Raw genomic sequence first — 22,958 nt, 5'->3', positions numbered from 1 at the left:
CTTTCTTTCTTTCTTTCTTTCTTTCTTTCTTTCTTTCTTTCTTTCTTTCTTTCCTTATTATATATAAGTTCTGTAGCTGTCTTCAGACACACCAGAAGATGGCATCTGATCCCATTACAGATGGTAATGGGTACATGGTGAGCCACCCTGTGGTTGCTGGGAATTGAACTCAGGACCTACTGGAAGAGCAGCCAGTGTCTAAACCACTGAGCCATCTCTCCGGCCCCCATAATTTGTTTTTGGGGAGGAGGTGCATGGGCACACACATGGAGGCCTGAGATCACCTTGCAGGAATGGGTCCTCTCCTGCCACTGTGCACTTGGCAAAGACTGAGCTGAGGCTGTTGTTGGGTTGGCTGCTGAGACATCTTGCCATGCCACCTCCTTTAAATAGACAGGGACTCTGGATGGCCTGGAAATTTGCCAAGTTGGTAATGCTGTCTGGTCAGTGAGCCCCAGAATCTTCCTGTCTCCTCGCCGGTGCTGGAATTACAGAACTACCATGCCTGGCTTTTTTAGAGTTTCTGGAGAATCGAACTCAGGTCCCTATGCTTGCATGGCAAGCACTTTACTGACTCAGCCATTCTGTAAGCCTGGCTCTCTGCTCTGGATGGTGCTAGCCAGGGGTGCACCTGTAGCCATGGCTTACATCCTGCAGCCAGGTCTGCTGGTGCAAGTCCTGGCTTTGTGTCCTTAGGCAAGATGCATGCCTCCCTGTGCTTACCTCCTGGCTAGGGCATCCTAAGAGTTAGGTGAACAATTATGGGATAATCTTACAGGGTGAGTTGGCCCCCAAACAGGACACTCTGCAGGTTTTCATTCCCAAGGACTCTGAAGTTATAAGATCCAGGGCCGGGAGTGGGACGGTGGGTAAGTGGGGCCTGAAAGAAAACAGGGACAGAGCTTCAGACAAGGGAGTTGGAAAGTTCTAGAGATAGATGGCGGGGAAAGCCACACAGCCCTGTGAATGAGCTTCATGTCACCGAGCCATGTGCTTGAAATGGCTCAGATTTTGTTAGGCGTTTTTAGGACAGGGATTTTGAAAACACAGAATCAGCACAGACAGAGGAGAACTGGTGTGAATAACTCATTAAACAGCAGAAAGCTCCGTGGCCTGTGTGAGCATTTCCTTGCTCCTGCTGACCACAGGGCCTTGGAGTTGGCCATTGCCACGTCTGTGTGGAGATGTTCCTCCAGAGACTCGGGCAAGTCCCTCCTCAGGGTGAGCACACTGGGTACCCCACACAGCCAGCACCCTCAGCTTTCCCCTGAGGGTAGGTGACAGGTCATCCCACAGTGAGGCCAGTTACCAACCTGAGTGGGGCCAGCAGCCATGTGTGCTCAGATTGATTGACTCCATCCATATTTAATGTCGCCATGCTGGGGATAAACATGGTAGGTGGGTCCTCTCCTGCCTGCATGCCCAGCCCAGGCTGCACAGTCTAAGGTGGATACTTGGTATATAGGTGCTTGGTATATGGGTACTTGGCATGTGGGTACTTGGCGTGTGGGTGCTTAGTGTTTGAGTACTTGGCATGTGGGTGCTTGGAACACAGTATTTTATTTTGTATGCAGGTGCTTATTTATGAGGCATTGTCTATGCAGACAGAGTGTGGTGTCACATAGTTCCTGGCAGGTGGTTAGAGGCTAGGACACTGCCCAGCAGCCCTCAGGGTCCAGTATGCCCCACAAAGCATGACCTGGAACTGTGGCCCCAGAGCCTGGGGAAGAGGCCAGGTCTCTGAACTGTCAGTTAAGTAGAGAGGGGCTGGGGAAGGTGGCCCACAAGCATGAGGACCTGGGTTCAAATCCTCAGCAACCAGGAAAAATGAGGTGTGGTGTTCCTTGCCTTGTGGTGTAACTGCAGCAGGGGAGACAGGACTGGAGACCCTGGGACTACTGGTCAGATTCCAGCTGGGCTGTGAGAGCCACCCCAAAATAAGATGGAAGACGGCAGCAGCACCTGCCTCTGCCCTCCACGCAGAGAAACACATAGACAGATAGATGGACAGACAGACAAATCGGACTGCACAGCCGGCAGCTCAGTGCCCACCTCTCCCTTACCCCCTAGCATCAGCAGCAGGTGCTCCAGGCCGTGGACCGAGCCAAGCAGGTGACCGTGGGGGAACTGAACAGCCTCCTGGGGGTGAGTCGTCCCAGCCCATCTTTGGTGACGCCCTGGTCCCAGTCCAGGCACCCAGTGGGTGCTAACCCCCCTACACTCAGCACGCAGCCTCCGTGCACCCTGTCCCTGCCGCCCGCCTCCCCCTGGCCATCCTCTCCCCATTCAGCAGCAGAATCAGCTCCAGCCGCTGTCCCACGCACCCCCTGTGCCTCTCACCCCGCGCCCAGCCGGCCTGGTGGGTGCCGGGGCCACTGGGCTGCTGGCCCTATCTGGGGCGCTAGCTGCGCAGGCCCAGCTGGTGGCCGCCGTCAAGGAAGACCGTGTGGGTGTGGACACCGAGGGATCCAGAGGTGAGTGGGCGACCCAGTGCTGGCGGGAGGGTGACAGCTAGTAGGGGCTGCAGCTGTGGGGTTCAGTTTTCATGCTGTTTGTCCTTGGGAAGACACTAGCTGTCCCTGGGATGTGGGAGGTCGGCTTCTGACCGGGAAGGAGCTGGAAGGGGCTGCTCGGCCCATCAAACCTTGCGTGGTTACAACGCCTAATCATCTGCTTGCTTTCGGCTTGGCTTCCTGCCGTCTGCAGTGGACAGAGCTGCCAGCAGGGTGAGTGCCAGCTGGGAGAACTTGCTTGTGTTCAAGTAGACTAGGGGATTGGGAGTGGGCCTGTCTCCAGCCTTCGCCACCTGGGCACTGCGAGGACACCAGCGTCACTGCATCCGGTGTGCAGGGTGCTAGGGCCTGGTGAACGAGATGTGAGCGCTGTTATTTTATGAGACAGGGTCTCAGTTACAGACATCCTCCTGCATCTTGGGTTCTGACATTAGAACAACCCGGCCGGCCGGCTGTGGCTATTGGCTTACCGAGGCAGAGACCTTAGCAGTGAAGCTGACATAGAATCCCCAGTGAGGGGCTGGGGGCGTGGCACGGGTGGATCGATCCCCCAGTGAGGGCCACTCAGTGCTGGCTAGACAAGAACGGAGTGTGAGAACCGACCTTACACCCTTTCTTACAGAGTTCTTCCCCCTCGCCCCCTGAGAGTCTGGTAGAAGAGGAGCACCCCGGCAGCCGAGGTAGCAATGGGAAACAGCAGCGAGCTGGAGACAAGGACCTGTCAGGGCCTTATGTGAGTTTGGGACAGAGAAGCAGAGGACCGGGGTGGAGGGGGTGGACCGGACTGGCCCTGTCAGATTCATGGGAACCATGTCCCTCATGCTCAGTTCTGTAACTTCGAGTAGTTAATCAAAAGACACTTCATGCCTCCAGGCGACACTGGTAAGGGTTTGTAGCCTATGGGCCATGCGGCTGTTCTGATGATATGTTTCCACCATGAACTGAACTGCTGGTGTAGCTCAGAGGTAGAGTGCCTGTAAGAGTCCCTCAGTGAGGGTCTAGGGACATGACTCAGGGACAGAGACCCTGGGCACCATGCTCAACAGCACAGGGGAAAGTACACTTTGGAGGGAATGGGAGGTGGCAATTTTGCAGAATTCAATTCAGGTTGCACCCCTGCCCCTCCCGGTGGGCATAGCCTCCTCTGGTCTGTCCTGGTGCTTGGGTCAGGAGTCAGGTCCGTCATCTGGGAATGAAGCTGGACCCTGGTGTCCCTCCAGAGGGCAGTGGGAGCCACAGAAGGCTATAGAGGAAAGGCAGCGAGTCTGGAGTGGGGAGGCTGTGTGGGGGGTGGGTCAGAGCCCCCCCAGACAGACCTGCCTGAGCCTTTAGTTGTTGAGTTGAGGCAAGGAGAGAGCTGGGCATGGGTGTGGAGACAGGGGCATGACTGAGGTTGTGTGCTCTTTGTCCTCCTTAGGACAGTGAGGAAGACAAGAGTGACTATAACCTGGTAGTGGATGAGGTGAGATGGTGGGTGATGGGCCAGGGAGGGAGATGGAGGGAAGAAATTCCTGGCTGTCTCTGGCACACTCAGACTGGAGAGGTGGGGCAGGCAGTTGAGGACTCTGGAATGCCTGTCACAGCACAGGTGGGGAAACTGAGGCCCACAGGATGATGGAAGAGGTGGAGCCCCACCGCAGAGGCTCCAGTCTCCATGAAGTGGGGGCAACATGGCAGTTGAAGGAGCCTTTCCTGTCTCACTGGTCCCACCCAATGTCACCTCTTGAATCCAGGACCAGCCATCAGAGCCCCCCAGCCCTGTGACCACCCCGTGTGGGAAGGCGTCCCTCTGTATTCCAGCCCGCAGGGACCTCACAGACAGTCCAACCTCCTTGGCCTCCAGTTTGGGCTCACCGCTCCCCAGAAGCAAAGACCTATCCCTGGTAAGGAAGACAGGGCACCTGAAGCCCAGATAGACTCCAGCGAGCAAGTCAGCTAGGCTGGGGCAATCTGCACTTTCTTATTCGTTTGCTTTGCTTGCTTTTGTTTGGTTTGGTTTTGCTTGTTGTTTTTTGGTTTTGTTTTGTTTGAGAAATAATATTTCTTGGCCCCCAACTCTTTAAATAGTCTAGGATGGCACCGAATCCTAACTCTCCTGCCTCTACCTCTGTGGGAAACTCCCTTACCACAGAGGACTTTTTCATTTTTTTTATTTATTTATTTATTTATTTATTTATTTATTTTTTGATTCTTTGGGCCCCTCTTTTTTTCCCCACAAATCTCTGCTGAACTTCAGGAAACATTTTAAAAGCAGCTTGTTGACCAAGCTGGGCAAAGCAATAGGACTGCGTCAGGTGACTTGCTCTCTGCAATAGTGACGCCCCAACCGCAGCACTGGGTCCTGGCTGGTCTGAGACTTGATCCCAGTGATAAGTGCTCCTGGAATCCAGTAGAGGCATCCCCTAGATAGCCTGGGAAGTCTGGCTCCCTCCCTGCATCTTGCCCAAACCCTCTGACCTCCAAGTTACCCAGGGACAGAGGACATTTGTTTCTAAGCCCCCCCCCACCCTTGCAGGTTGCCATGGCAACTCCCAGCCATACTGGGCTTCCACTTTGTCTAATCTTCTCCCCACTCAGAGAGACCTTCGGGGTGCAGAGCCACTTTAGCCAGCTGGGGACACCACCAAGGACGTCCCTCAGCCCACCAGGGTCACTTGTCACCTTGTGTGGGAGACAGACACAGGCCAGAAAGCAAGGCAGCTCCCTGTGATGGCACAGATTAGCCCAACACCGTGGAGGTGGAGATGGAAGGATAGGAATCCAAAGTCAGTTCAGGGCTAGCCTTTGCTACCTGAGCCCTGTCTCACAAAACATGCCCTCCAAAAGCAGAGGTTTGGCTGGCAGCCCTGTTTGTCACGTCTCTTCCGTAGGGAGGTAGAGAGGTCGGTGATGAATTTCACCTAGGGCTGAGGACCCCTCTTGGCCCCATAGTCCCATTGCTCAGGGAGCTGTGAGTTTTGTTAATTGCTTTTTGAAACAGGGTCTCACTATGTAGACCAGGTTGGTCCAGAACTCACAGAGATCCACCCACCTCTGCTCTGAAGTGCTAGGATTAAAGGTTGTGCCACCACATATGGTCATGCCTAAATTAAAACATGTTGGAAAGCCAGGTGGTGGCAGCACATGTCTTTAATCACAGCATGCAGGAAAATCGCTGAGTTCAAGGCCAGCCTAGTCTACACAGTGAGTTCCAGGACAACCCGGGCTACACAGAAAGACACTGTCTCGAAAAATAATTTTTTAAAAATTTGTATGTGTGTGTATGTGTGTGTGTGTATGTGTGTGTATATGTGTGTATGTGTGTGTGTATGTGTGTGTATGTGTGTGTATATGTGTGTGTATGTGTGTGTATGTGTGTGTATGTGTGTGCATGTGTGTGTATGTGTGTGTGTGTATGTGTGTGTATGTGTGTGTGTATGTGTGTGTATGTGTGTGTATGTGTGTGTGTATGTGGTGTGTATGTGTATGTGTGTGTGTATGTGTTTGTGTGTATGTGTGTGTGTATGTGTGTGTATGTGTGTGTATGTGTGTGTGTACACAGTGCTGCAGTGTGCATGTGGAGGTCAGAGGCTACTCTGGGGGTCTGTTCTCTCCTCCTACCACGTGGGGTTTGGGGATTGGATACAGAATGTAGCCGAAATCATCTTTACATGCCGAGGTATCTTGCCAGCCCAATGGCCTCTAACTTTGCTGCTGTTATCTTTGGGTAGCACGGTCGCTGGCCCCAAGAGCCCCATGTCTGTGTATGAACCCTCTCCTGTGGGCCCAGTTAACACCCGCAATCCTGAGGATGTATTTACACCACTGACTCAGGCTCACCCAGCTTTCCCTGAGCCCATCAAGTGTCTGAGAGACTGACTGGTTGCTGTGCGTGCGCCCTCGATCCCCTCTGACAGCCTTTCTTTCTCTACAGACCGATCTTCCCACAGGCACTCCTGCCTCCAGGTCATGTGATCCTTCTCCACCCCAGGACTCATCCACCCCGGGGCCCAGCTCAGCCGGCCACCTTGGCCAACTGCCAGCTCAGCCGGCACCATCCACAGACAGCATTGGTGAGTCCCCACCTGCCCGGCGTACCTCTGTTCCAGGGGGACCCCCAAACAGAAACGATGAGAGAGTTGGCCGTGGTGGCGCACACCTTTAATCCCAGGTGAATTAGAGGCCATCCTGGGCTACATAGTGAGAACATGTGTGAAAAAAAAGAAAAGACTGTGAAGGGCCAGCCTGAGCTTAGAGAGGGCTTCTGAGAGAAGGAATGGCTGGGAGCATTGAAAACAAATGACTTGAAGTCAAACCATGAGTCCAAGCTGGTGGCCAGTGTTCCTCTGCTGCAGACGGCTTCGGCTTCCCAGCCTTTTTCTCTGTTCTGCTCTCTCTCTCTCTCTCTCTCTCTCTCTCTCTCTCTCTCTCTCTCTCTCTCTCTCTGTGTGTGTGTGTGTGTGTGTGTGTTCTGTTTGACCCAGTGCTCCAAGTGGTTCTCTCTTACTATTCTAGAAACTCTCTCTGGATAGCTCATCTCCTGAAGATCATAAGCCCAGTCTTTTATTTCCTTCCTTTTGATTATCTATGACCCTGTGACCTCAGTCCCTTAACTCTTAGGAGACAACAAGCACACATTTTCTTTTAACATTGCAAAAAGGATTCAGAGATCCGCCTGCCTCTGTGAAGCACAGATGCTAAGCTAGCTGCTAAGACATTGACCACACCTTCATCTCCGGACTCAGAGCTGTCAGAGTGTCATGGAGTCACTACTGTTAACAGGGAGGACATTCCTTAAAGAAGAATGTAATATCTGTCCATTAGTACGCAAGCAAGCCTTTCAGCCTTGATGACCTTTGGGGTCCATGTCTGCTGGCCTTGTCCCCTGTCCCAGGGGCAGGTACCTTGTCATTCTGTCCCCACCAAGGCTATGCCAAAGGAAAACAAGATAAAGGGTGAGAGAAGCTGACTGACCTCAAATTTACCACCTGAACTTCTTCTAACCCCAGCCAGGTGCTACCTGGCTCTGGGCCTCAGCCTCTTTGTTCTGCTGCTGCTTAGGTGAGGACACTGAGGTCCGGGACGCCAGTGTGACTTTCCTAGTTTAATGATTGTGAGACAGACGTGTGCCTTCACTAGCTGTGTGACCTTAGGCTAGTCGTCCAACCTCTCTGAGCCTTGTTTCTTCTCCTTCACTGGGTCTAGGGTTTTGAAGGATTTTGTAGGATGTGTAGCTCTTCAGCTGAAGGACAGCGAAAGTATGATTTGTGTATCTGAGTGTGTGTCCCGGCCCTTTTCACTCAGCCCTGAGGAGTCCCCTGACCCTGTCCAGCCCTTTCACCTCATCCTTCAGCCTGGGCTCCCACAGCACCCTCAACGGGGACCTCTCCATGCCTGGCTCCTACGTCAGCCTCCACCTGTCCCCACAGGTCAGCAGCTCTGTCGTGTGTGGACGCTCACCTCTGGTGAGTCTTTGGGGTATGGAGCACCAGGACGGTCAGCAGAGTCCAGAGATCTGGGGAGGGCAGAGGGAGAAACCAGCATATCCAAAGACACCAGAATAAGTAAAGAGAGGGGCTGAGGCCGAATTCGGTGGTAGAGTGCTGGCCTGGCACGCAAAAGCCCCAGGTACATTCCCAGCACCGTGTAAACTCTGCATGGGGTGCCAGCCTGTCACCCCAGCACTCAGGAGGCAATGTGGGGCAATCAGGAGTTCTAGACCAGCCTAAACCACACAGAAGTTAGCACTTGCCCTGTGGGCAAAACAAAAGGAATAAGGCTGGGTCAAAAAGCCTGGCCCAGGAGGTTATTTAGGAATCTGATAGCAATCTTGCAAGCATTTCTGCTTGCTTGGGGAGGGCCAGAGGGACCGAGGGGTGTGGGCTGGGACCTGGGTGAGGGGGTGCTGGGCGCCCCTGCCTTGGGACTCTCTGGCCTCTGGCAGATGGCATTTGAGTCGCACCCCCATCTCCGAGGCTCGTCTATCTCCTTGCCTGGCATCCCTGGGGCTAAGCCGTGAGTAGCACGTGGGCTGTGCCATCTCCAGGGTGTGTGGGAGGCCTGAGTCCCTTCTTCCTGGGAACATCCCCGTGTTACACCTTGAGTGCCTGTCATTGGCAGCCCGGGTACCTGTTCTGGAGTGGGGTGGGGTAAGCTACCCACCCATCTCTGCGGCTTCTACAGGGCTTACTCCTTCCACGTGTCTGCGGATGGCCAGATGCAGCCGGTGCCCTTCCCTTCGGATGCGCTGGTAGGCACGGGCATCCCTCGCCACGCGAGGCAGCTGCACACACTGGCCCATGGTGAGGTGGTGTGTGCCGTCACCATCAGCAGCTCCACACAGCACGTGTACACAGGCGGCAAAGGCTGCGTGAAGGTGTGGGACGTGGGCCAGCCCGGCAGTAAGACACCTGTAGCACAGCTGGATTGCCTGGTGAGGGTGGGGCCTATGTGGCTGGGTGGGGGTTCGCGGTTGGGCCGGGTTTTTAGGGCTAGGGCGGGGTTTACAAGGCTGGGTGGGGTCTGTAGGGTCAGGTGGGGCCTACAGTAACACTGGGTCTGTGGAGACCTCGGGGAGTACCAACCCCGCCTGGCCCTGCTTCTCGCCGTGGCAGAACCGGGACAATTACATCCGCTCCTGCAAGCTGCTGCCTGACGGGCAGAGCCTGATTGTAGGTGGCGAGGCCAGTACCCTGTCCATTTGGGACCTGGCAGCACCCACACCACGCATCAAAGCGGAGCTGACCTCGTCCGCCCCGGCCTGCTACGCGCTGGCCGTCAGCCCGGACGCCAAGGTCTGCTTCTCCTGCTGCAGCGATGGCAACATCGTGGTCTGGGACCTGCAGAACCAGGCCATGGTCAGGTGTGTGGGGCAGCCCCGGGGGTGCTGAGTGCACAGGTGATTGCAGATATGAATGCCTGCGCTCTCCCCACAGACAGTTCCAGGGCCACACGGACGGGGCCAGCTGCATCGACATATCAGACTATGGGACCCGGCTGTGGACTGGGGGCCTGGACAACACGGTGCGCTGCTGGGACCTGCGTGAGGGTCGCCAGCTTCAGCAGCATGACTTCAGTTCCCAGGTGCGCCCACAGTCCTCGGCCTCCCCGGGGGGTGCCCCTACCCGGCCCGAAACCCGATAGGACACAGGGTCTGTGGAGACGGCTTGGTGGGTAAAAAGTATTTGCCTCGATAGCATGAGTTCAAATCCCTAGAATCCACATTAAAAGCCAGACATAGTTAGACATTAAAAAAAAAAAACAAACAAACCTGCCTATAACCCAGGGCATGCAGCGAGCTGGAGGGCCAGATTAGTCAAATAAGCTCCAGGCTCAGTGAGAGACTGCCTCAACCAATCTGAGGAGCTGGATGTGATAACACATCTTTAAAAAAGATTTACAGCAGGGCGGTGGTGGCACATGCCTTTAATCCCAGCGCTTGGGAGGCAGAGGCAGGTGGATTTCTGAGTTCGAGGCCAGCCTGGTCTACAGAGTGAGTTCCAGGACAGCCAGGGCTACACAGAGAAACCCTGTCTCGAAAAAACAAAAAAACAAACAAAAAAAGATTTACTTATTTCATGTATGTGAGTACACTGTAGCTGTCTTCAGACACACCAGAAGAGGGCATCAGACCCCATTACAGATGGTTGTGAGCCACCGTGTGGTTGCTGGGAATTGAACTCAGGACCTCTGGAAAAGCAGCCAGTGCTCTTAACTGCCGAGCCATCTCTCCAGCCCGGGACATGTCTTTAATCCCAGCACTGAGAGGCAGAACAGGTGATCTCTGTGAGTTCCAGGGTGTTCAGAGCTGAACAGTGAGACTATCGCAACCCCACCCCCAATAATAAAAAGCAATACTACCAAACTAAGAGTGACTCTGCAGCCTCCACCCGATGCTCCTGCCTCCCCATCAGTCAGAAGCAGGACACAGAGCCCTGGACCTTGAGCCTTACAGCCTGCTCCCTCTGAGTGCTAGGGTGTGCACCTGTCACTGGCCACCCTTTTGTCCCCATAAGCGGCGCTCCTGGGTCTCCCTCCAGCATCCTGAGTGGCCCCAGGTCTCAGCGTTCTCTCTTGCCCTAGATCTTCTCGCTGGGCCACTGTCCGAGTCAGGACTGGCTGGCCGTGGGGATGGAGAGCAGCCACGTGGAGGTCCTGCATGTGCGCAAGCCTGAGAAGTACCAGCTCCGCTTACACGAGAGCTGTGTGCTGTCACTCAAGTTCGCTTCCTGTGGTATCGGCCTGGGAGCCCCTCTGGACGGCAGGGCGGGGGAGGATGGATGGGGCACCCAAAGGCTCAAATTAGTGAGTTACCCAGGCCTGTCCACCCAGCTGCTTATTGAGGTCAGGACCAGTTTAGATAAATGCCCAGACACACTGACCTCTTAAAAAACAAACAAAAAAAGGATGGGCCAGGTCAGGTGACTTGCATGCCTTAATTCCAGCACTTGGGAGGTAGAGGCAGGGGGATCTCTGAGTCCAAGGCTAGCCTGGTCTACAGAGTGAGTTCCAGGACAGCCATGGCTGCACAGAGAAACTATCTCGAAAGAAAGACAACTATGGAAGACATTCCGAGTTGACTGGCAATGCTCAGGGTTCTGATACTGCAGAGTAGTAGGCTTCTGGTTGGAGTGAATTTCTAAGCTTTTGGACAGAGGTGCTGAGCTCCTGAGGGTCAGTACCATCCTCCTCTCTGCCCCCCACCCCCAGGACGCTGGTTTGTGAGCACAGGCAAGGACAACCTGCTCAATGCCTGGAGGACGCCCTACGGGGCCAGCATTTTCCAGGTACTCACCTCCCCTGACGGAGGCCAGCTCTGCGTGTCCCTATCCGAGGCATTTCCCACACTTTGGGTTCCTTACTGAGCATGATGTGGCCACGCTCCTGCTCATGGCTGAGTGACCATTAGGAAGTGAATGGCCCACACCGTGCTGGGCGTGGGGGCCATGTTTTAATCCTTTCAGCCATGGCTTCCCCCACTACAGTGCACAGCTCTGCTTCCCTCTGCATTGTTTTTAGTGTAGATGAAATCTGAAAAAGGGCCTGGGCCTGGAATGGGGCCGTGCCCTTCTCAGCTTAGGTGGCAGCTTCTCTTGAACTTTCTGTGGCTGTGTCATAGTGGTCTTTCACATTTCCTGTCCTTCCCAACCACCCAGGACCCCAGCATCTCCTCCAATCCTGAGCTGCACCATTGTCTTTTGAGTTAGAGCCTTTTTATCAACGCTTAAGCTGGGGACACCACTGTCCCTCCAGGACATGGTGACACAGATCTGTGATCCCGGCACTTGGAAGGGTGTGGCAGGAGCATGGTTGGTTTGAGTGAGTCTCAGAGGGGAGGGGCTTTGTTGTGAAGCCATCTGTAGTTGAGCTGTGATGTGTCAGGCTAGCTCCGTCCCCAGCTAGAAGCCCTGGCACAGCTACTCCAGCAGCTCGGGTCCCCCTCCTCCATGCTTCAAGTCTGAGCTTCATGGTGGTGACCATGTGGCTGCCCCTCACCTCTCCTTTCTTTGTCCCAGTCCAAAGAATCTTCTTCTGTATTGAGCTGCGACATCTCCAGGAATAACAAGTACATCGTGACAGGCTCAGGGGACAAGAAGGCCACTGTATATGAGGTGGTATATTGAGCCATCTGCTGCCTTTTCAGGTCACCTGCCTTGGATGGCTGACCACTCGGGACATAGGTCCCTCTGCTCTCACACCTGACTTGCCCCCTCCTAGCTGGGTGGGGCTGGGGGCACTGGGGAAATATAATATTGATCAACTTGCTTTCCTTTTGTGTGTGTGTCAAGCGAACAGAGGTGAGGGACCCAGCTGGGTGTCATTCTTCATTTCTCTTTACCCCAATTTTCAGAGTCTGGACCTTACTGATGTGCCCTGGCAGATGGGTCAAGAAACCCCAGGGATCCTATCTACAGAGCTGGATCAGGGGGTCAGACTCACCCCTTCTGCCTGCCTGGCCAGCACTCAACTGAGCCATCCTCTAGCTCTCTTTAAAACAAAAACAGGGTGGGGCCGGTTTCTCAGTGTGGCAGGTATAGCCCTGGCTGTTCAGAAACTATGTAGACCAAGCTGGCCTGGAACTCAGAAATCTGACTGCCTCTGTCTCCTGACTGCTGGGAGTAAAAGCAAACACTAAGAAGTTGGAGGGCTCAGAGCTACCAAGTCCTTCCAAACCCTGGGTAAAGAACGATCTCTGCCTTTTCAATTGCTTTATTACATGTGACTGGGGGTCTGCACACCCCATGGAACTCTCCAGAAGCATTGCAGACCCTTCACACCCATCGCCGTCCACCACTGTGCAGTTAGGGGAGGGGAGCTGAAGCCGTCAGTGCATGATGTGGTACACCGAGGCACAGTCCCCAGATCCTGTGACAATGAGCCGGCCGTTCTCAGCCATGTCGAGGCATCTGATGGTGGCAGCCTCAGGGACCTGTGAGACAGCAGCTGAGTGAGCTCAGTTCTTCTCCACCCAGAGCTGCCCAGAACTGGCCCCTGTGGGGTGCTGAGGGCCCTGCCGACAGCCCCCAGTCCCCACCGCACGTTGAGTACCTGGAACAGTTTTGTCCCTGTGGGCATGCTGTGGAGGGTGACAAGGCTGTCCATACCTACGCTCGCCCACCACTGGCCTGGGACGAGGGGAGAAGACAGTGAGGTTACAGCAGATCTGACCCAGTCACTCCCATCCAGCAGTACCCAGGAGGCTGAGGCAGGAGGATTAGAGTTTGCGATGAGGATGAGCGTGGGCTACAAAAGACCCTACCTCAAAGAACAAGGCGGAACAGCAAAAAGTTTTACTGTTTTGTCTTATGTTTCTGCTGTCTTAAGTCTTACATAGCTCAGGATACCCTCAAACTCCCCAAGTAGCCAGATATGACTGAACTCCTGATTATGTCAATAAAAGATGTTGGGGTGTATGTGGACTGTGTCAAAGCCCTGAGTGGGCATTGATTAAGCAGCAGCATCTTCCCAAAGGCCAGTGACCACGCTCATCCTCAATGGACTCTTTTTCCCAGACAGGGTTTCTCTGTGTAGCCCTGACCGTCCTGGAACTTACTCTGTAGACCAGGCTGGCCCCAAACTCAGATCTGTCTGCCTCTGCCTCCCAAGTGCTGGGATTAAAGATCTGAGCCACCATGCCCAGGCTCAGTGGACTCCTTACCATCTGGGGAGAACTTGAGGTCCAGGATGGTCTTGTCCTTGGTGCCCGCAGTGAGCACCTGGCTGTCTTTGCTGCTGAACAGGCAGTGCTGGCCGTCGGCCAGGCCCAGTAGCAGCCAGTCTTCAGTTGGACTGTGAGACAGGCTCATGATCTGGGTGAATCAGGCAGAAGCAGCAATCAGCCTCCCGCTGAGCTGCATGAGCCCCCCCCCCCCCCCAGTCGCTGACCAGCTGTGACCTGTTTCTTTACACAGTCCCTAGTCCCCGTGCTTCTCTTTCTTGAGGTTCATGAACTTTACAGGGTTAAACATGGCAGTGACAAGTCTGTTTCCCTTTTTCAGTTTTATTGAGACATGGTCTTGGCTCCATAGCCTAGGCTAGGCTGTAGTGACTTATCACATAACCCAGGCTGGCCTTAAACTCTAGCATAAAATATCTGCAACGACAGTCTTCATTTTATGTAGCCCAGGATATCCTTCAGGCCCGTATAGCTGAGGATGGCCTTGAACTTCTGACCCTCCTTCCCCCAGCTCCCTAGTGCTGAGTGACAGGAGTGGTGGTGGACCCAGAACTCGGGAAAGTGTTCCACCCCCTGGACCCAGATCCTTTTCCACTATGAAAGCCCAGGATGGACTCACTGGTTCATCCTCCTGCCTCAGCTTGAGTACTTGGATGACAGCCTTTGCCACCATTGTCCAGGATGACAAAAGTTATTTTAAAAAGCCCTGTGACTTATATTTTTGGTTGTGAGCCTAGCCTTTAACGGCTGAGCCATCTCTCCAGGCCCCCTGTGACGTCTCAAAAGTCACTTGAGCTGCCCTGGGCTGTTCCCTCTCCCTACACCGGGTGCACCTTGTCACCTAACCCGAAGGCCCATGACTGTCCAGCTGCAGCCCTGTCTGTGCACCTGGGACTGGAACGGACACTCCACCAACACCTTGGCGATCCGCAGGTCCCAGCGTCGCAGACAGGCGTCCAGGCCCCCCGTCCAGACACTGCCATCTTTGACCAAAAGGCTCTTGGCCGAGCTGTCAGGGCCTTTGAGGTCCCTGGCCAGAAAGAAAGCAAAGAGGTGAGCCCAGGCTCAGCAGTCTGTGTCTGAGACTCCCCCAAAGCCCTGGGACCAACCCAACCTGCAGGTACTCTTCCACCTATGGCATCACGGGGACAGTGACATCATCCTAAACTCCCTGCCTCTAAAGGGTAATGTTCTAAACTAACACCTATAAATCCAGCACTGAGGAAGCTGAGGCAAGAGGAATGCCATTGAGTTCCAGGCCAGGCTGGGCTACAGAGAGAGACCCTTCCTCAAAAATGGGGGTGAGGGAGAAGACCCAAAGCTGGCTGTGGTGACTCAAAGTCGTCATCCCAGCTACTCAGGGATAAGAGAGGATGACTGCAAGATAGAGCCATCCTAGGCTACAAAGCAACTTCATTCAGTATGATGTCTACAAACTTTACCTGGTCTAACCTAAGATAAAGGCTGAGCAGGGCTTGGCAGCACAAACCTGTCATCCGAGCACTCTGGAGGCAGAGTGGATCTCTGAGGTCCAGGCTAGCCTAGTCTACATATCAAGACCCTATGTCAGATAAAGTGAATAAAAGTAAGTGTTGACCAGATGGCTCCAGGTCGCTCAGTGGGTACAGGAGACCCGAGTTTCGGAGACCCACTTAGTGGAAGGACAGGCTCCTGCAGGTTGTCCTGAGCCTCTGGCTCTCCCTTGTCCCACAAGAATTACAACAAATAAGCTAGGTGCACACAGCACTTGGGAGGCGAAGGCAAGAGGATAAGGAGAATTTAAGGTTATTCTCTGTGCTTGAGGACAACCTGGGCTACATGAGACACTTACCCTAAACTAAAGGTAAAAAGCAGACTGCCTAGAATCCCCTCCAATGATGGGCTGGGGGTGGAGTCCCACCCAGAAGCCCCTAGAGGGCTGGGGAGTGGCTCCACTCTGCGGGGAGGGCTTTGGGCAAGAACAGACCTCAGGACTTGCAGTCCTCAGCTCTGTGTCCTCCTGTCCCTGTGTCTGCACCTGACTATCCCCTGAGTCCGCAGGTCCCATATCCTGACCGTGCCATCTGAGAAGCCTGCAAAGGCCATGTTCTCTTTTGTGCTGGCCAGCGCCTGGCAGGACAGGCCCTCGCAAGGCAGCTGGTACTTCTCATACAGAGATGAGGCTGCCAGGTCCCACATGATCACGCAGGGTAAGTTGTATCCACCCGCGAACAGGGTCCGGCTGTTGGAGGATAGCTGGCAGGTGCGCAGGTATGCCCTGTTGGCCTGCAGAGGACCGTCCCCATGAGCGAGGGTCACCCGAGGCTCTTCCAGCACTTCCCATCCCCTGCACCGTCCCTGCCCGTCACCTGGGCGCTGCACTGCAAGTGGCTTTCGGGGTGTGTGTCGTCAGCTGCCTGGTTCATGAGGTTCCACACCTTGATGCCAGTCTGGCTGCAGGTGAAGACGTGCCGTGTGAAGGAGCTCACAGCTATCGCCAACAGCAGCTCCTGGTGTTTCAGCACACGCACCTTCTGCAGTGCTCGGGGGACCGCGGGCCTCTCCAACTGCATGGGTGATGTGCCAGGCCTCTTCCAGCTGCTCTCTAAGACTTCAGAGTCCCAGGACCTGGGGATATGGGACAGCGTTTTCTAGACAGGTTGGCCTGTGCTCTACGGAGCAAAGGCTGACCTTGAATTCCTAAATCCTCCTGCCACCACCTCTGGAGTTTTAGGAGCCAGGCCCCAATCCCATTCTTCAGTTCTTGCCGCAGCCACACTCACTTCCCACTCTAAAATGCTTTGCCCGATTAGACCAGGTCCTATGCACCCTCGCAGCCTAATATCGGATAGCCCCTTCTCCGAGTCCTCACTCTCCAACCACCAGACTCCGAGAGTCTAGGCTGCCACTTAAGCACGACATTCCTTCTCCAGCCCTTTAAAAGCTGTTCTCACATTTACTCATTAATTGGGGGTTGGAGGGGGCGGAGAGGAGGCAGTGTGGAGTCAGTCTTCATTTTCAACCGTGTAGGTTCCAGGAATGCTACTCAGGCCTAGGCTTGGTAGCAAACACTTTTATCCTCTGAGCCCTTTCACCAGCTCCTGCGCCCTCTACCACCAGATACGGACACGGAAGAGGGACAGAGGGAAGCAGGGGTGGTAACAGTGAGGGGTGGTAGGCAGTGAGGTAACCCTGCTTGCTCTGCACAGGCCAATAGAACAGATACTCACAAGGGCTTCAGAAATGTATCAGCTCTTCTAGAAGATTCCTGCAGTACAAAGAAAGAAGCTGACCCTGCTGGCTCGTGACCTCCCCTCCATCTCTGCATCCAGGTCTCCCACTCACCTGGGTCTCGGACTGCGGCTGACTGATGTCTTCTTGGTAATCACTGAGCAGGCCTAAGGGGGACTTGCTCAGGATGGGGTCGTCTGTGTGGGGACAGGATTCAGGGACTACCCAGGAACTGCGGCCCCGCCCCTCCTAGGCTCCGCCCCTCCTACCAGAGTCACTCAGGCTGTTTCTGTGCCTGGGCCGAGGTTTCGGTTTAGAGTCTTGGCTTTTCTGGGAGACAGAAATGGGTCAGATGGGAGACACGTCACTGAGGGGGGACCTAGCAGACTCTTGGGGGTTCCTGTCTACCGCGGGGATCCTCCAGAGAGGTCTGAATGCAAGGGTGAGGAAGGAGGGTACTGAGGGAACACTATGGGGTGAATCCTTGGGGGTTCCAGTCAAGGGTACTCACCAATTCCAGCAGCTTCTCTGTTGCCATGACAACAGGCAAGGGGACAGGAGAGGAAGGGAGAGGGAGAGAAAGGCTTGTGCCTGGGAGGTCCCCCTCACCTGTGAGAAACCCTCACCCCTGCGCTCCTGTTGGTTCTTTAGGCAGCTGTCCATGAAAATTTTCCACAGTTCCTGGGTCAGGAAGCCTTGCCAGAACTGGGGCTCCTTGTCCCAGATGGGCTGTGGATCCTGGGCCTCATCCACCTCTGAGAGGAACCGACGTCTGGTGGACAGTTGAGGCCCTGGGGTGGCTTTCAACTTGGGGTTCTGGGGGGCTGCAGACTCTGGGGCTTGTTTGTCTTCTTTCTTAGCTGAGTTCTGGGTGGTCTGGACAGAGCCCGTGGGGGCGTCATGAGACACATGACATGGCCAACATGCCTGTTCCCTCCAGTTCCAAGACCAGTCCTCACCTTGTTCATCTCCAGGCGGCCTGGGGTCCTGCTGGACATCTCTATCACATGGAAGGCGTTTTCCATCTAGAACAAATTAGGATCGAGCCTTGCCGAGGGCACAGACATGGGGAAGGGGAGCCTGTGCCAAAGCTTGGCCCTTGGCAAGCTCTTGACTCCGTACAAACGCACAAACCACACCGTACACATCCAAGCATGGTGGTGCACACCCGTTCACCCTTCCCTTCAGAGGCTGAGGCAGGAGGATCAGGAGTTCACTGCCATCCTTGGCTACATACCGAATTTGAGATCCTGTCTCAAAAAAACTTCAGAAAGAAAAAAGAAACAGTACCGCCAGCATGACGGGCTTGGATGGAACCTTTGAAGCATGGAGCTCTGCCCCCATCCCCAGAAAGGCCCACAAGGGAGTCTCCACAAAGGAACCTGAGGCCCAGAGACTCAAACAGCATCAGTGGCCATGGTCTGGTTTTTTCATTAGCCCTGCCCCACCCCCACCCCCACCCCTCCACCCCGGGAGCATTTTGAGAGCACTCAGGATAGAAAGGGGAGCATCAGAGATGGAGGAAGGGAAAGCCCCTGGGAAGGCGTTTGAGGCCCAGGGATCTGCCTCCCAGGGAGGGGATGATGGATTCCAGGGCAGTACCAGCCTGGGGCTGCACAAAGCCCAGGAGAGCCCTCCCAATTTCCCCCAACACTTTAATGTGCAGTTTACTGGGACTCCAGTGTGCCTGGAGTTCTTGGGTCCCACCCTGGGCCCCTCGAGGGTGCCCACAGCCTCCCTCCTTCAGCCACCAGTCTTCACTGGTGGGTGGGGCAGCTGAGTGAGCAACTGGGTCCTGGTGGCCTCCTGTCCCTCTGCTGCCTACTCCCCCCTTGGCCTGCGCTAAGCTGCAGTCTCCGCTCTGGCTCCCTGCCAGTGACATCTGGCCCCGGGCAGTGCCTCCTTCCTGCCAGTGCCCTTGAGAAAGGGGCCAGGTGGCAGGGGAAAGGCGGATGGGGACACACGTGCCTTGGCTTGGGCAGGGGGTGTGGGGAGAGCCGGGTGCCCCTCCACAGGCCCGTCTTCCAGTCATGCGCAGGACTGGTGGCCCCTTCCTGTGTCTCTCTCCTACCCAGGAACCTTCAGGGCCCCTGGGAGCCAGGCGGAAGGATACTCCACAGCAAGATGTGAAGACCCTAAATCAACGCCCACCCGCCCTGACTTTGTCCCCACGGCTCTGCAGCTCCCACGTCCTTTGAATCAAAGGCCACGTCTTGCCCGAGGCTGACGCTGACATGGTTCCCATTCCTGCCCTCCCAGGGGACATGTGTCTAGCTCCAGTCCCCAGTTCACCTGCGTGTGATGATCTAGAAAGGACTGTTTCTAATGGACACCCGAAACCACACAGCAGGGAGAGGTAGGTCTCAACAAGGAGCCACCCCAAGCAAAGGGGGTCTTCAGAGACAAGAGTCCTACGTAGCCTGGGATGGCCTTGAACTCACTATAGCCAAGGATGGCCCTCCCACCTCCGCCTCCCCAGTGCCAGGATGACAGGTGTGTGACACTTTGTTCTGTTTATCTTAACTTTTCAATACTTACTATATTTTTTTTTAAATGAAAAACCAAGTTTAGTTTTCTTGCAGCCCTCGGGGCCCTGCCTGCCTCCCTCTCCCAACCAGCCAGGTTCCCTCTTGCCTCAGGACTTTGGCACAGCCTCCGGTGCCCCCCAGCAGATACCACCCTTGGCTGCCGTCAGGGAGGACTCACCAGGGTGGTGATGTTCACTACGTGTACCATCATCTCAGAGAAGATGCTAGCGAGGGAGAGAAATTGAACATCCTTCTAAAAGAAAAGCCCCTGCATCAACCCTAGGGCGGGAACCCCAAGAGGATGAGCCACCTATGTCAATGGAGGAGAAGCTGCCACCAAACTCTGAAGGCTGACCCAGGCCTTTGCATGTGCTAGGCAGGCAGGCCTTTTTTGCTCCTGAGCAACCTCCCAGCCATCAGTCATTTTAAGACAGGTTTGGTGGCTTAGGACTTGCCATCCTCCTGTCTCAGTCTGCACCACTACAAAAAACACTCGGGCTTAAAAACAAACCCAGACACTTCAGTGGAAACCAGGCTGCACTTCCTGCTGCGGAGTCGAGGCATGGCGGTTCTTTGGGGCCCTGAGAGACACCCTCACCTGTTGAGCTCCCCCGGCCGTTCCATGATGGGCAAATACTGACTGGAGAGGTTGGAAGGCTGGAAAGGTCAAAGGTCAAAACCATCACTGGCTGTATCTCCCCTGCAGCCACCCAGGTGTGGAGTCATGGCCAGCTGCGTGGAGCCGGTTAGGCTGGGAGCATGGTAGAATCTTCTAGACCCTGGAACAGTGGTTCCCCACCTTCCTAATGCTTCACCCCCCTTTAGTACAGTTCCTAACCCTGTGGTGACTCCAACCAGAACATTATTTTTGTTTCTACATTATAACTAACATTACTAAGGTTAAGAATTGTAAATAGCTGACATTCAGAACATCTGATAAGTAACCGCCGAGGGGTCCCAACCCCACAGCTTGAGAACCGCTGTCCTACGGTCAACTTAGTGCGCAGACTTCTGACATTACCTTGACTTTTAGAGAAACAAGGAGGGAGACAAGGGAAGGGAGAAGGGAGGAGAATCTACCCTCCCCCCAAGAAAGAGTCGATGTGTCAGATTGTTCTGAAACTACCTAGAGCTGGCTGGCTTTTGAACTAAGAGATCCACCTGCCTCAGCCTCCCAAATCCAAGGATTAAAGCTGGGCACTGGACTTTAATCACAATATAGTGTTAACACATGGAACTCAAGATCAGCTTGCTAGGAGGGGCTCCAGCCCTGACCACACCATGCACTAGGGACCAGGTGAACCCCTAGTGTTAATCACCACTTGATTGACATTGGGAAAGTCACTTCCGGCTGTGGGCCGGGTCTTGGTCTATGGTTGTTTCCACCTGCACTGTCAGGGGTCACAGGTGCAGACACTGTGAGGGGCTCGGGCTGGGGTGCAGGCCTTTCAACCTAGCTAGGCAGGCACGATTGCCGCGAGTTCCAGGCCAGGCAGGGACAGTAAGACTGAGTCTCCCAAACCCCAAACTCAGTAGGAAGAGAGGAAGCTAAACTGCACCCCTCGCCACCATTTCTCTCACCAAAATTCCACCAGAAGTGCCGTTGTTCTGTCGGTGGGAAGTCATCTAGAAGGTTCTTGAGGTCACAAATCAGATTCTACAAGTTCTACAAGGAGCAGATATAGGTTTTGGGAAGGCAGAAAAGTCGACCCCCCTACCCATCCTTGTAACCTCTCCATCGTCCAGACCCAGCAGAGGAGAAAGCCCCTTCCCCATCCCCACGTCCTCTAAGTTCCTTACGCCCCGGCTTTACTACAGGGGCTACGGTTTCAGACCCCGACCCCCCAAGCTGAGCACCAGGGGCCTCATTAGTACCAAGACCAGAGAACCAGGCACCTCCACTCCCTAGCGGGAGCAGTCACAAATGCAGCGGATGGTTTAACGGAACGAGTACGAGTTTGCCAGGCGTGCCAGTTAAGCCTGCATGTGGTGCACACAGATACACGCTCAGGCACACACTTAAAACACTTTTTAAAAAAGAACAAAGGAGACAAGAGAAACGACACTTGGTCCACTCCCAAATCACTCAACCTGGGTAAACTCCCCGCTGCAGTCGGTTTTGGGAGGGTCCACACCCCTCCCTCGGGCTCCCTCCTCTCCCCCACCCGTGCAAACCGCCTGCAGGAAGCGGGCTGCCCTCACGCACCACCACTGAGGCTGGGGAGGCCCCGGGGAGCCCAGAGCAGCCTCAGAGGTCAGCCAGGTTCAGGTCAGCGAAGGCGCTCCTGCTGGGCCCCGGGCTATTTGACCCCTCTCACCCCGCCCCTCTAGCCAGGCCACGCCCACCGCGACCGCACCCACCGAGGGAGGCGTGTCAGGGCCCAGGCCACGGGTGCACGTGGGCTCCGGACACCGCGGGCCGCCCCCGCAGGCCCTGACCAATCGGAAGGCCGCGAGCCCACGTGGGCAGCGAGCCAGGATGCTCATTGATCAGTTGGTGGCCGTGCTGTCAATCACGGAGTTTCTGCTGTGGCTTAACCCTCGCGTTCCAGGTGTGGCGCATTCCGGAGCTGGGAGACTTGGGGAGAAGCGGGTTTGGGGCTCAGCAGGTGAAGGTGGTTGCCGCCTACACGTTTGATCCGCGTTCAATCCCTGGGACCCACGGGGTGGACGGCGAGCTCACTCTTGCACATGCACACACTCCCCAAATAATTTTCTTTTAAATATTACTGGAACAGGAGAGTCAGGATTCATCCTGGCTGGCACGCATGTGCCCTGGGCCCTATCCCCACTTGAACATGGCATGGTCAGACACCTTCATCATCCCAGCACTGGGGAGGGGAAGGTCGGAGGGTTACGAGTTCGAGATCATGCTGAGTTACACAGCAAGTTCCAGGCTAGCTTGGGCTACATGAGACCCTGTCTCGAACAAGAAAGAAAGGAAAGGCCTAGGGCACAATGCCAAATGCTCAGACACCCAAATTCAAGGACAGGAAGTAAGGCAGACTCCTGCGAGGCCTCAGCCCCTGACCCCTGGCCCTGGATGGAGGGTCCTGGAGTAAGCTGAGGGTAGCCCGGGTGAGAGTGGACTCTTTGGACCTCCCTACCCGCCCTCCTACGCCCACTCCAGCCACAGGTGGGGGGTGTGAAATTAAACCACTGTGTAACCTCACCACCTCAGACACGGAGGCAGGGGGGTGATGGTGAGTTTGGGGCCAGCCTGGTTTCCATAGTAAAAGCAGGTGTAAAACAGAAAGTGGTGAAGGCGATCCATCGCTGGCAAGCCTCATGGTTTGAGTTTGACCCCTGCCCCACTCAGTATAAGGTGAGGATGCATTCTAACTCCCCAAAAATGTCTTCTGGCACCCACGCATGAATGAATGATTGTAACTCAAGTAGGCCTCGGTTACAGCAACTCTTCCTTCATTAAAAAGTATTTTAAGGGCCTGGAGAGATGGTTCAGCAGGTAAGAGTTAAGACTGCTCTTCCAGTGGACCCAAGTTCAATTCCCAGCAACCACACGATGGCTTACAACCATCTGTAATGAGATCT

The 22,958-nt window shown here is 54.9% G+C and overlaps 2 protein-coding genes across 6 annotated transcripts in view; one reads left to right on the top strand and one right to left on the bottom strand.

The window, feature by feature from the left end:
* Positions 1-12,257, top strand: part of Tle2 (TLE family member 2, transcriptional corepressor) — a 15,087-nt gene extending 2,830 nt beyond the window's left edge. Inside the window, exons 7-21 of one of the 4 annotated variants that reach the window (XM_028771682.1) lie at positions 2,071-2,112; positions 2,291-2,474; positions 2,707-2,726; positions 3,136-3,246; positions 3,931-3,975; positions 4,247-4,396; positions 6,427-6,565; positions 7,797-7,921; positions 8,437-8,507; positions 8,676-8,925; positions 9,107-9,354; positions 9,428-9,575; positions 10,575-10,725; positions 11,202-11,278; positions 12,008-12,257. In XM_028771682.1, coding sequence (XP_028627515.1) covers positions 2,071-2,112; positions 2,291-2,474; positions 2,707-2,726; positions 3,136-3,246; positions 3,931-3,975; positions 4,247-4,396; positions 6,427-6,565; positions 7,797-7,921; positions 8,437-8,507; positions 8,676-8,925; positions 9,107-9,354; positions 9,428-9,575; positions 10,575-10,725; positions 11,202-11,278; positions 12,008-12,115 — 1,869 coding nt within the window. In that variant the 3' untranslated portion in view covers positions 12,116-12,257. Of the gene's footprint in view, positions 1-2,070; positions 2,146-2,290; positions 2,475-2,706; positions 2,727-3,135; positions 3,247-3,930; positions 3,976-4,246; positions 4,397-6,426; positions 6,566-7,796; positions 7,958-8,436; positions 8,508-8,675; positions 8,926-9,106; positions 9,355-9,427; positions 9,576-10,574; positions 10,726-11,201; positions 11,279-12,007 lie in introns of all 4 variants that reach the window. The other 3 variants (XM_028771684.1, XM_028771681.1, XM_028771685.1) reach the window with 3 other exon arrangements.
* Positions 12,258-12,685: 428 nt separating this feature from the next.
* On the bottom strand, positions 12,686-21,701 carry Tle6 (TLE family member 6, subcortical maternal complex member). Of its 2 annotated transcripts, XM_028771686.1 has the most exons (15): positions 21,613-21,701; positions 20,988-21,072; positions 20,005-20,063; positions 19,585-19,630; positions 17,838-17,903; positions 17,488-17,754; positions 17,148-17,208; positions 16,993-17,075; positions 16,878-16,915; positions 16,017-16,275; positions 15,686-15,933; positions 14,557-14,698; positions 13,651-13,801; positions 13,041-13,117; positions 12,686-12,921 (listed from the first exon to the last, which is right to left on the bottom strand). In XM_028771686.1, the coding sequence occupies exons 2-15, from the start codon at positions 21,030-21,032 to the stop codon at positions 12,817-12,819; spliced, it is 1,647 nt and encodes a 548-aa protein (XP_028627519.1). In that variant the 5' UTR covers positions 21,033-21,072; positions 21,613-21,701; the 3' UTR covers positions 12,686-12,816. The 2 variants fall into 2 exon arrangements, with proteins under 2 accessions (XP_028627519.1, XP_028627520.1); XM_028771687.1 differs by lacking the exons at positions 19,585-19,630; positions 21,613-21,701 and having other exon boundaries at positions 20,988-21,014.
* Positions 21,702-22,958: the final 1,257 nt, after the last annotated feature.

The sequence above is a fragment of the Grammomys surdaster genome, unplaced genomic scaffold (assembly GCF_004785775.1).
Source record: "Grammomys surdaster isolate TR1022 unplaced genomic scaffold, NIH_TR_1.0 209, whole genome shotgun sequence".
Lineage (NCBI taxonomy): Eukaryota > Metazoa > Chordata > Mammalia > Rodentia > Muridae > Grammomys > Grammomys surdaster.
Note: the sequence above shows the minus strand (reverse complement) of the source record. Positions and strands in the feature narration are given on the sequence as shown.

Coding starts and splice junctions, on each gene's coding strand:
- Tle6 (XM_028771686.1), bottom strand. CDS start 21,032: ATGACTTCCCACCGACAGAACAACGGCACTTCTGGTGGAATTTTG. Junction 16,916..16,992: donor AGCCGCAGTCCGAGACCCAG/GTGAGTGGGAGA, acceptor TTTGTACTGCAG/GAATCTTCTAGAAGAGCTGA. Junction 13,802..14,556: donor AGTGTCCGTTCCAGTCCCAG/GTGCACAGACAG, acceptor TGATTCACCCAG/ATCATGAGCCTGTCTCACAG.